This window comes from Triturus cristatus, chromosome 7, assembly GCF_964204655.1.
Source record: "Triturus cristatus chromosome 7, aTriCri1.1, whole genome shotgun sequence".
Taxonomy (NCBI): domain Eukaryota; kingdom Metazoa; phylum Chordata; class Amphibia; order Caudata; family Salamandridae; genus Triturus; species Triturus cristatus.
This window is the reverse complement of record NC_140590.1, coordinates 310,258,741-310,271,316: the sequence shown is the minus strand read 5'-3', so window position 1 is coordinate 310,271,316 and position 12,576 is coordinate 310,258,741. Positions and strand designations below refer to the sequence as shown.

Sequence of the window (12,576 nt, the reverse complement as noted above, 5' to 3'; positions counted from 1 at the left end):
AGTTACTTCCTCCGACCCGAACCCCTGCATCCTTTATGGTTGCAAAATATGGGTATCATACCTGTATTTGGTTAGACAACTGGGTGAAGTATACTAGAGAGGATGGAGTTTTGGCTTTCCCAGAACATTGCTCATTTAATCTGGCCGTGTTAAGAAATTTACGGGAGAAGATGATGGTTCTAGAGCCTCGGCCTAGGCCGACGCAATTCGAGGCATTAGTGGAATGGGAAGATGAAGTACATGAGCGAGAAAAGCAGAGGAGTGGGAATAACTACAGGTACATGTTTGGGCGCAAGTATGATCGCGAAACCCATCATGACCGAATGAGAAGGTGGCGAGATGCCAGTATGACCGAGGGGTTATATCCAGTAAGAACAGCAGAGGAATCGGAAGGGAGAAAGTGTACAGAGAAAGAACATAATGTAGAAACTAGAAGATATGGGGCAAATGAGTCTGATGATGATGTCTTAGAGGACATGCTCTACAAAAGACCACCCCCGTATAGAAGAGAACCAGAGGTAGGAACAGCAGTTACCCCAGTGAGAAACACCCTGCGGATTATAAAGACAGATAAATGAACAATTTGTTTGAATTCCTGTCTCGGGTGGTTATTTCTTGTCATGTTTATTGAATTTATCGTGTATTCTTTGAAAGGTATTTTGCTATGATCTACAGACAACTAGCTGGTCGCATTGACCTCAAAGTACAGGCAGATCGGATAGGTGTATTCTGAAAGTGTTTCTCCTTTAACAAGGCACGGATAGAGTGATTTAGGTATGAATGTTGGTGTAATGGGCCCCACCAGCGTGTGATGTGTGTATGTGTGCGTGACTGTGGAATCATTCCATCCGTGGAAGTAGAGGGGATTCGGAAGCTCTGATCTGCACCACCCCCTCTCGCTGAAAGATCTTGCATCATTGATTATGGCCATAAAGGTCATCTTGGACAAACTAATACAAAAAGGAGGCTTCGGAGAGTGTATTGGTGGCCTTCCATGGCTTGCCAGGTAAATGATGTTGTTGAGGTGTGTGTGACGTGTTGTACCAGCGATACAGTTATTAAAGTCATAAACCCACCGATTCAAGAAGTCAAGCTTCCAAATGGTCCATGGATGAAGTTAGCTGTTGAAGTCATGGGTCCTTTCAATGTACTTCCAAGCAAATACAAATGTGCGTTGGTTGTGGCTGAATATTTCAGCACGTGGTGGTAGGTTCATTTCATGATTGGTCCCATTACAAAATGCGATGCAGCGCGCGCAACGTAATTCATTTTTATTTATTTAAATGTGTACTTACCTCCGTTCATCCATATTCCGGTGTTTACATTTCCCCACCCTGCTCCTCCCCCGCCCCGCCTCACTGCCCCTCTGAACTCCCTCCACAGACCGCTACTGCGAGAGGTCCTAGAGGATGAGTGCTGCAGTTTCGCCTCGGTGCTGTGGTTGCTTTGGAAGCCGGATTGGGAGAGGTCCAGGATGTGGTTCTCTTCAATGAAGTCGGAAAGTTGGGCATTGATGGCCTTCTCGATGAACTTGGCTGGGAAGGGGAGACGAGAGATAGGTCTGAAATTCTCGTGATCCGTCGGGGTGGCAGAGGGTTTTGTCAGCAAGGGGTTGATCTCTGCATGTTTCCAGTCTTCAGGGCAGGTGGTGGAGTTGATGGAGCAGCTGATTGTGCGTCAGAGTTCGGGAGCGATGGTGGTGCCTGCTCTGTTGAAGATGTGATGCGGGCAGGGGTCCGAGGGTGCTCCGGAGCAGATGCTCTTCATGATCTTGAGGGTGTTAGATTGCATAAAACACAATACTTGTCTATGTCCTGTAACACACTGCAATAACAACCAAATTTTGAAGTCTTACTGGCTTTAACATGTTATTTTAACGAGTGCTTAATTTGTAACAGATAAGTGCAGGTGCCCAAAACTTTGCTCTGAAACCTGTGGCCAGTGCAATTAAAAGTTGACACACTAAATACCAAGAATGTGCAGTCCTAAATCAACTTCATGCCTTTTAATTCACTACTAGACACTTCCTTCCTCTTCTCTTACTCGCTGGTTTCTTTCTGGCTGTTTTCGGTTCTTTGTCTTCCTCCATCTTACTGCAGTGTGTTTTTTATTTTCTTGCCTCAGTAAATGTTTCATACGAAAAAATAAGTGCTGGCCCCTAAAAAAGAGTAATGGTGATCCCCACCTGCAACCATGAGCTCAATTTAAGCACTGCTTTTAACAATTAATATGCTAGACCAACTGTCTTCGTCAAAATGTTTCATAAATGAGAAGACCAGATCTACAGCATTGGACAAAACATATTCAGTGCACCAAATAGTCATATAGAACTGGTTACTCTAACCAATGTAGGCCTACAGTTTTGAACATAAACTTTTGCACAAGGCAACCATCAGACACACAGTGATAAAATGTGAAAGGTATACAAAATTACAGTAGGCTAAGCAAAATACTCGCTCTCCTAAGATGGCCTAACAAGGATTCTGACAGGTGAACCTAGTATATCCATGGTTTGCCACACTGAGGGCAAATACCAAAACCATTGCCTACTATGGCAATCTGTGACAGTCTGTGTAACAAAATACATATTTGCATGCTTTAATACAGGCAGACCCACATGTTAACCTATGGAAGAGATAGCCTTGCAAAAAAATGAAATGCACAGTAGTCCACTATCAGGACATGTAAAAACACACCACTACATGCCTTACCTTTTAAGTACACGGCCCTATGTCGATGGGATTGCCTTGGGGTCGACAGGGCAGTTTAAAACTGAGCGCTTGAACACTGCAGTGGCAGGTCTGAGACAAATTTGAAAGGCTACTTGTGTGGGTGGCACAATCAGTGCTGCAGGCTCACTAGTAGCATATGATTTGCAGGCCCTGTGCATACACAGTGCACTTTACTAGGGACATATTAGTAAATCAAATATGCCAATCATGGATAAAATCAATCACCAATACAATTTACGCAGAGGGCATCTGCACTTTGGCACTGAAAAGCAGTGGTAAGTTGCCCAGAGTCCTAAAACCAACAACAGCGGGTCAGAAGAAATGGGAGGAAGGAAGCAAAACATTTGGGGATAACCCTGCAAAAATGCTAGATCCAACATTTCACTTATTCTCGAGAGTGTATGGCTTTATGCTAAACATTTGTTCCTTTCAGAAGATTTCTACTGAAATATTCACTTTGCTGACACCTTCCTGCTTTAAATTTCCTTGAGATCCTTTTTATTCTGAGCCATCCACGTTTTAGATTCAGCCCCCTGCTTAGATGATTTATTAGAGGATTTATTTATGATAGGAATGGAGAATTGGAGTTTCTTTAAGGAACATCAATTTCTGTTTTTCCACTATTTGTATTCATGTCACTGCACTTGTTTCATATCTGATGATATCAGAACTGAATTTACTTAATCGACTAAGGCCTCCTTTTTGAATTCTGCATCTTCATGATGCTTTATTTGTCTTCATTCGAATTGATTGTTAATTTGAAAAAAAACACTTAACTTTAGTTACGATTCTTGGTCCTTATTGTGTGGTTACACGAACTTTAAGTTGTTTCATTGAATGCAAACCCATTTTGCCTCTCAGTCAACCAAAAAGATTTAGTGGATGCAAATGGTAACCGCAAACGCGCCATCAATAACATGCTCTCTTTCTCATTCTACAAGTTCATACTCACACCAGCAATTAAGTTGGTTAAAACATATGCCTAAAAGAGAAAGATGGTGAAATCTGCCCTTCCGGCTTTCGATATAATCACATTTAAAATTCCCACTTTTCTGCTCACAAACCAAATAGAATGATTTCCCATCAATTCCATTATGCACCCGGTTGGACAATTGCATCTTTGAAATCTTAGAAAATACTCTGCATGTGAAATGTCCAGAATTCTGGGAATAATCTAAGTTTTGCAGCATGATGAAAATTCTGTCGAAAAGGCAACTATTTGGAAACGGAAATCTGGAAGTTCCATCTGATGCATTTTGAGTCCAAATATATGTGTTTAATGTGGAAAAGACACTAGACCTGTGAGTATTTCAATAGCCCATTGAGCTTGCATGGCACCTGTTGGTGAGGTTGATGTCATTCAACGTGTCTCATCTGTTTGAAGTCCTCCCTTTTGCATTGAATTTGGAAGGTATAACAAGGAACTTGTAACTTGCTATTTCTATATATTTATGTTCCTCCTAAGAACCTCAAAAGGAAATACATTACTATGATCCAAAATCTAAAAAACAGTAAACTCTGGAGGGCTCCAGGAATGATTTGGCCTATTGGGCAAACAGGCAGAGTCCGACGGGCTGGTTTGACAGGCCAGTGTGTTAGACGTATTTTTTGACTGTTTGTGGGCCTGCTTATGTCTGCTGGGCCAATTTCTTATGCTGATTTCCCTGATATCAAAACAAAAATTGCCTGCAGCAAGCCCAAATCCATGCAGTCTTCCATATCTTGCAAAACACTTATACAGCAAGTTCAAAATTACTAGCTATATGATTCACTAATGCGGGACACTTTACTTTTGGTGCTGGACATATTTTTTGTCCCAGTTTGACCATGGCAGGCTCTGCAATAGTAACGATATACTGCTGATGGCCTCACACATGATGTCACAAATGGTATAAAAATCGGCATCAGTCATTTAAACATCACGTCACTTCCCCGATGTTTTCATCACTGACATCATTAAAGGCACTTAACACACCTGAACCCAGAGACCACATCACCCTTTGGTCAGGCCCAGTGCCAGGTAGGAAGAGTGGAGAGGGGTGGTTAGAGGGTATCACTTGGAAAGCTAATTGGATTTTTTTTGTTCTTGGAGAGGTAGACAATTTCATGGATGCCTTACTAGGTTCATAACTGATTTTTATACTCTGTTCTTAATTTAAAGCACAGATGCCTTTATTTGTTTTAAAGTATTATGAGCCTGACTCACAAACTGCACTTTGTAGTATATTGTGCAAAACTACAGCAGTACTACAAAATGTGCTACAAAGTGTTGTTCACAAAACTACACTGTTGTAGTAACTTACACTTTTGTAGTTATTTCTTACCTCCATTAGTTTCTATGAGAGGGTGTTATAGTACCAGTGGTTGGCCATGTGTAGTGCTGGACGTATTACATAAGTATAGGGTACTACAACAGGGCAGTTTGTGAATACTGAAAAGTAATGAACTTACACAAAAGTGTTAATTTAGTCAAAAGTGGAAGGTACCTTTGTGAATTAGGCCCTTAGTGTTAGGATTTCAAATTTCATTACCTTATACACAGGGCTACTTGAATTATACGATTCGGAGGCCGTGATTTGCTTGGCCTAATTATGGATTTGCCATTTTGCCACATATGTTTCTATTTTGTTTCAGTGTCTGTTCTTCTCACCTGTGTTTTCTCTCTCACTTTCTTTCTAACTTTCTCTTGTCCATTGTCCATCCATCTCTATCTCAATTTCTTTATGCCTTTACCTTTGGCTACCACTCTCTCTCTCTCTCTCTCTCTTTCGGGCGATATTAGTTTAAGTGCTACTTCACTAAAACGGCCTTAGAATTACTGGTTAGTGCAAGCCCCTAGCCCAATCTGATGTGGTACTAGCAAAGATACTTACACAAAGATGCTGTAAAGGACAGGTACCCAGGACAGGGCGAGGCCGAAGAGCAGCACCAAGAGGAAGAAGAAGTTAGAGCTTGAGGCTCTGAAGGTGCGGTGAGCGGGGCGGCAATTGGAGAACAGTGTCATCTGTGGTAGGAGGAAAACAGGGCCTTTAGTGAGAAAGCAATGTGCCCAGAGAACAAGGCACAGATAGAAGAATGTACAAATATAAATCAAAGAGAGAGCAATGCATAGAGTGATATTTCCAAATAACGTCCGTATCTACCGGTTAATTATGGTTGTGTACATTTTTACATTTCTACAGCCTGTTCTCCTGGAACTCCCAATTATTGGTCATCTGGAGCTCGGAAAGATTCCTTGTTTTCTTGCACTTAAGAGCATGCAACGTTTTCTCTTGTGCAGATTAGCTGGCACCGGTAACTGGCGAGAACCTTGTATTCGGGTGCATTCCTTGCTTTATGTGTTTTTTCTCGCAAGAACTCTGAAACCATGCTGTGCAGGTAACTCACAAGCATTTAATGTAAAAGTGGGTTGTTCGGGTAACTTGTGAGCAGTGTGTTTGTGAGGCCTACCTTGCTTAGCTTTAAGGCATGAGTGACTCAATATAAATAAGACTTGGATAACATATGCGTGTACTAGTCTGGATTTTTACCCGGCTGCACCTCAATCCTTAACCTACACTTAAGCACTATGTGTACTGTGTGTGCAAAGAAACATCTTGGTAGCTTCCAATGCTGGAGCGGGTAGTACAACATTTTGTATACGCCCCTCATTCTGCATGTTTATATTAATCCGAATAATCAATTAATTGTAATATTATTAATCCGTTTGAAGTGATAACTCACCAATTATATTAACAAAAGAATTACACGTGGGAATTGCACATTGCATGGCTATATTAATTGTAAACTAACTTGAGTATGCATAGTAATAGTAGAAAATTAGAATAATGCATGTTATATGTTGCTTTGGTGACGTATTTGTGATTTGTGCTTTATTCAGTGAGTATAAACCGCTCTGAGTGTTGCTTCTGCTAGATAAATACACACACGTATGGGTATTAGCAAGGGGATAACATTTTATTAGCCATTTCTATGTTTTAATTACGTTTTTGTGTTTCTTTTGCTTAAATTGACCATTTCGGACTAGACAAGATGGCTGGACGAGACGTTAAATGTGACTGCCCCGACAACACGAGGTTCTGGGTGAAGTGCGCAGGCATCACCGCCAGCAGCAGTGGCCTGGACCTGACCCCGGGAGAACATGTACCCTTCAAGGACACTCCGGGAACCTATCCAATACCAAAGACAATGCTCGATTTAAAAACCGGAACTAGCAAGTTTGATGACTTCATCGTTTGACACCCTGAGAACTGTACCTCGCGACCCCAAGTAGACCCATCAGGACTTTCTAAACCCCGATCTTGATACTTTTTGACATTATTTTCATTATAAAAGTAGGTAGGGAATTGAACGCTGAGGTCTTGCTCTTCTTTGATGAACTCGATTTCCTGACGTTATGCTGACGGAGAGGACGGTGACACTGCTGGACAGCTGTTATCCTGAATCTTTGAGAGACTGAATTGCGGCCTAACTTTGCTGAATAAAATTCTTCTTGACTGACTCACTTAGAGGACGACTTTAGCCAGAATAGGTAAATATGATGCTCTGAAATGCTGATGATGATTTTTAACGTTTCTTGCAATATTTCTTAGATAAAGAATACTTGATTAATTGATAAATGTGTTGTGTTGATTATTTGAATAAGAGAATAATGGTAAAGAAGTAATGTGTAGATAGATGAGTTTATTCACTAAAAACATATACAACAACTAAATGATCCATCTCCTTATGAGAGGGATATCTTAGGTCTGAAGTCTAGGTGTTTAGAGTAAGGTAAAGGTATTCCTTTCATGTCAGCGTTTGGAAGCTTATTTCCCTAGGAAAGCAGATCAACAGAATGTAAGTATTGGTGTTATGGGCCCCACCAATGAATGTATATGAGACAATTGGATGCTGAGGTATTTGGTCTGTGACGAAGGGGGAATTTGATGTTGTACGCTCTAACAGTTTTTCTGGTAGCAAGACGATGGTTTTTATTGTTTTGGTTTGGTGATTATTGCTTGACAATAGCTTATTGATTATTGGTTATTGATATTGGTTTATGTACTAACACTCTATGGTGAGTCGTGTTGAGTTTTATGTTGTTTGCACGGCTTCTGGGATGTAGGAAGTCGGAAGTTTGCAACGGTTCCGTAGTAGAGCAGAGGTAAGCGCTGTTCTCGGGAAAGACGGAATTGTTTTTATCCTGTAGGTACACAGGAGAAACGTGTGACGATTGAAGTTGCACGACGCATTGTCTGGGTTCGAATCGGTGACATCGCCGTGTGTTGCCATTAGAGACATTTTCTGTGTGGAAGAAGTGTGTATGATAGCGAAGGTTACCTGTGAAATTCTGGTCTTAGGAACCAGGGATCCAATTGGCATTCCGATAACGCTTATCACTGGAAAGGTAATAGGTACTCTCTGAGCCTGATAGAAGGACAAAGGAGAGGTAAGCGCTGCTTTGTTAACGTATGTCATAATTCTGTAGTAGGACAGACTGTTCGCTGTTCTCGGGAAAGACAGGATTCTGTGTGAATGTACTACTTTTTCCTGTGTGAAAGTGCGTGAATGAGAAGGCATTCGGGTTAATCTTGAAACTCTAGTTTTATTTCTCAGGAGCATTGGGTCTCCAACTATGTGTCTTAATTCTGGAGAAACGGTTAGCTAATGCTTGTTGGAAGGGTGAAGTAGAGGGAGGTGCTACTTTATTAACGGAAGTAACGATTCCGTAGTAGGGCAGAGGTAAGCGCTGCTCTCGGGAAAGACGGAATTCTCGTGAGAAAGGTCTATTGCTATTCCTTGGTTAGCGAAGTGGACAATGGAGACGTTTTTATGTTGTTACTAACAGAATTGTAGAACTTGAAACAAAAACTTACTGAGCATATTTGTAAAGGAGGGGTAGACAGGAACAGGAGCTGCCGCAGCGGCTGCTGACGTCAGAATGACCGCGCTGGGATTGGACAGTCTGTCGGAACCGTAAACCGCTCCGGATTGGTGCGGCAGTGTGCGCCGCGCTAGGAGTGGAGAAATACAGGGTGACGTAAACGCTCCCTATTGGTGCGTTAGTGTGAGTCGCGCTGGGATTTGAGAATTGTGACAGTGACGTAGACGCTCCAGATCGGTGCGCTAGTGTGAGACGCGCTGCAATTGGACAGAATAGCGGTACAGTCGTAAGAAGAAACTAGGGAGACACGAAAGAAAGGAAAATGTATTACGATCCACCAGAAAAGGAGAAAAAGTCATGGTTTGGTAAAATTTAGAAGTGGTTTAAGAAGGACAAACCGATCATAACTAGGGAAGGACAGTTACTTCCTCCACCGAAAACCCCTTCATCCTTTATGGTTGCGAAATATGGATATCACACCTGCATTTGGCTAGATAATTGGGTCAAATACACTGAAAAGGACGGAGTGTTGGCTTTTCCAGAGCATGGTTCATTTAATTTGGCTGTTTTGAGAAATTTGAGAGAGAAAATGATGAATTTAGAACCGAGACCTAGACCGACTCAATTTGAGGATTTGACGGAGTGGGAAGACGAAATGCATGACCGAGAAAGACAGAGACATGGTAGAAGATATAGGTACCTGTTTGGCAGATCATACGGACATGAGACGCATGATGATCGAATGAGAAGGTGGCAAAATGCGAGTATGACTGAGGGTTTGTTTCCCGTAAGAACTGCAGGAGAGAATGAAGGACGAAAGTGTGTAGAAAAGAGGCATAATGTGGAATCAAGAGGGTATGGAGTGAATGAATCAGAGGATGATGTACTTGATGATATGTTCTATAAGAATCCACCACCATACCGACCAGAACCAGAAATATTAACTCCAAGTGCCCCAATGAAAGAAACAGTACGAATCATAAAATCGGAACCAGAATTCCAAGATTTAGGAAGAAACAATTCCATTAGAGAGGTAGAAAAGAAGTCTGGAGGAAAATTGGATGGAGAAAATTCAGCAGAATTAGCAAAAACAACCCTAGAATTAACCGAGAAAATAAGAGAATTGACTAAGAATTTGGAAGCAGTAACTGTACCAGTAACGGTACGTCCAGTAATGCCTATTTTTGACAAGCAGACAGACAGCGAACATTGTTTGACAGTCCCTTATAAAAGTAATATACCGGTTGAACAACCAAGAATGAGTCAGAGTGAGAATCCATGGAGACAGACTATGAGTATGATTGAACCAAATTTTTCAAATAACCCGTTTATAGGTCAAAACTGTGCAGAGAAACGTATGACGATGATAGAGACAATGTCAGAAACTCAAAAAGATTTTGGACAAGGAAATGTAGAGAAGCCAGTAGAACCATCTACAGAGGAGTTGAGTGAATGGTTGAGAAGCTTGCAAAAGAAAGACAAGGAATCCCAGTCAATAGACGTAGCCAATTACGAATGGTATTGGAAGAATTAATAATAGGAACTATTCCGACAGAGAAGTTAAATACTTACCAAGATGAGGAGTTGTTATTTCTGTGCAAAAGCGTAACGTGGAGAGCAAAGAGTCTTCATGAAAGAGTAGAAGAAGTGGCCAATGAGATGGGTATTGATATTGAAAAGGTAAAAGCCCTACAGAAACCCTATCGCGTAGATTTCACCAAAAAAGACATTGAAAACATGAATACCACAGGACGAATAGGTCAGATTAAGGAAATAATTATTTTGTTGAGGAAATGGGGAGATGTGGACAAATGGAAGAGCAGATGGTATCGCAAACGAGACGAAGTTTCAGACAAAACATTTTCAGCTTATCCTGTGAGAGAGAAAGAGAAGGTTGTGACAGAATACCCTATGAGAGAGATTCCGGGAGGAGGATATGTGCATGTCCCATAGACTAGACAGGATATTTTGTCATTTACGAATGACTTCCCTCGACTGCATGAAAAACCCGTTGAGTGGTATAGACAGGTGGACAGATTTGTGAAATTATCCAAAGTATTGTGGATCGATCTGAATAGCTTGTTTGACATAATCGTACCAGCAGATCTATGGACAGAATGTAAAATAGTAATAGATTGGCCGACACAGGAAAACCCAACGGAGCCTAAGACAGGAGCTCCAGACCCTGAGGTAATGAAGAAATACGAACAGGTTATGGCATTTTTGAAGAACAAAGTACCCCCTAAAGAGACAGATTGGGTGAAAATTGACAGAACACATCAGGAAACCCAAGAATCAGTACATGCCTACTATGAGAGGTTAATTTTAGTCTTTAAACAATTCAGTGGAGATGAAAATTTGAGTGACAAGGATTTGAGTCATTTCGTATACAGATTTGTATATGGTCTTCGTCCAGAAATTAGTGAAATGATAAAACAGCATACGGTAGATTGGCAAAATAAGAAAATAGACGAAGTATTAAGACATGCTAAATATTTCAGTGATGAAATTGAAGCAAAACAGTGAAAACTCAAAGAGAAAGCAATGTGGGCACAGGTAAAAGTAGCAGAGAGACAGGAAACACAATTCGTGGAACAAGCTGGGTCAAAACAGAGATTTAATCCAGGGAAAAATAAAGGGAATATTGAGGAAGCTAAGAAGAAATTTCCGTGTCATAATTGCAGTAGGATAGGGCATTGGAAATCCGAGTGTGAGAATCCACCAAGTACTAACGATGAAAATTCATCCTTGAATCCACAGGTGCAGAATGAGGTGAGTGGTCAACAGCAACGCCAACAGCAGGGTGTAACACAACAGAATCAGGTGCCAATACCACCTTTTCCACAGAACAAAAATTGCCAGAAGTATAGTAAGGAGAATGGATTCTACAACGAAGAACAGGTAAATAAGCCGCAACGCGTTAGCGCTGCTTCGCAGTATTGGCTGCAACGCGATGAAAGCGATTCAGAAGAGGGTTATTGGCGGTGCCGAAGGGAGGAAGAAGAGTGCGTACTTGGCGCAACTCTAGAAGTAGACCAGACAGGCCCATTTGTAGATGGAAAAGTTAATAATGAAAATATTACTTTCCTAGTAGATACTGGTGCTACTCGATCAACAGTTAGATCAGCTGATGTCAAGAATCTTCCTCTCTCAGATGAAACGATCCAAGTAGTTGGTGTGTCCAACAGACAGATTAAAACTTACCTTACAGAACCAGTGAAAGTTAGTATAGGGAAATTTCCTGAAATGCACAGATTCGTAGTGTGCGATACCAGTCCTGTGAATTTGTTAGGTAGAGATTTATTGTGCAAGATGAATTGCACTATATTTTGTACTCCCGATGGAATAGCCTTTGAAACACCAGATGATGATGTGTTGTATAAAATGACAATGGCAAACAGAGAGAAAGAGGTTACAGGAACCTATGCTGTATTCAACCCTGATGAATTACCAAAAGAATTAAAACAATCTGTAAAAGCAGAAGTTTGGGACTTTACAGGAGAAGACGTAGGATTGATGAGAAATGTAGATCCAGTAAAAATAACTGTGAAAGAAGAAGTATGTTTCCCAAATGTCCCACAATATAAATTGACACCTGAAATAATCGAAGGAGTTACTCCTGTGATTGAGAAAATGATAAAACAAGGAATTTTGAGAGAAATAATGAGTAGCCCATGTAATTCACCAATAATGGGACTGAAAAAGCCTAGTGGGAAGTTCAGAATAGTGCAAGATCTGAGAAAGATAAACAAAATTGTTGTACCATGTTGTCCCATTGTACCGCATCCATCTGTGATTTTATTTCAGAACCCTCATGACGCAGAATGGTACACAGTGATTGATTTGTGCCATGCTTTCTTTTCCATCCCATTGCACCATGACAGTCAGCAAATTTTTGCATTTCGTTTCGGCAAGCGTATTTTGGCGTGGTGCCGAATTCCACAGGGGTATACAGAAAGCCCCTCAATATTTAATCAG

The 12,576-nt window shown here is 41.2% G+C and overlaps 1 protein-coding gene and 1 long non-coding RNA gene across 2 annotated transcripts in view; one reads left to right on the top strand and one right to left on the bottom strand.

Moving 5' to 3' along the window:
* Positions 1-12,576, bottom strand: part of LOC146809534 (transmembrane channel-like protein 7) — a 344,379-nt gene that overhangs the window by 83,770 nt on the left and 248,033 nt on the right. The window contains exon 13 of the mRNA XM_085616363.1: positions 5,606-5,736. Coding sequence (XP_085472489.1) covers positions 5,606-5,736 — 131 coding nt within the window. The remainder of the gene's footprint in view (positions 1-5,605; positions 5,737-12,576) is intronic.
* The window catches only part of LOC146809535 (uncharacterized), a 314,763-nt gene that overhangs the window by 175,802 nt on the left and 126,385 nt on the right, over positions 1-12,576 (top strand). The gene's annotated exons all lie outside the window — the stretch shown is intronic.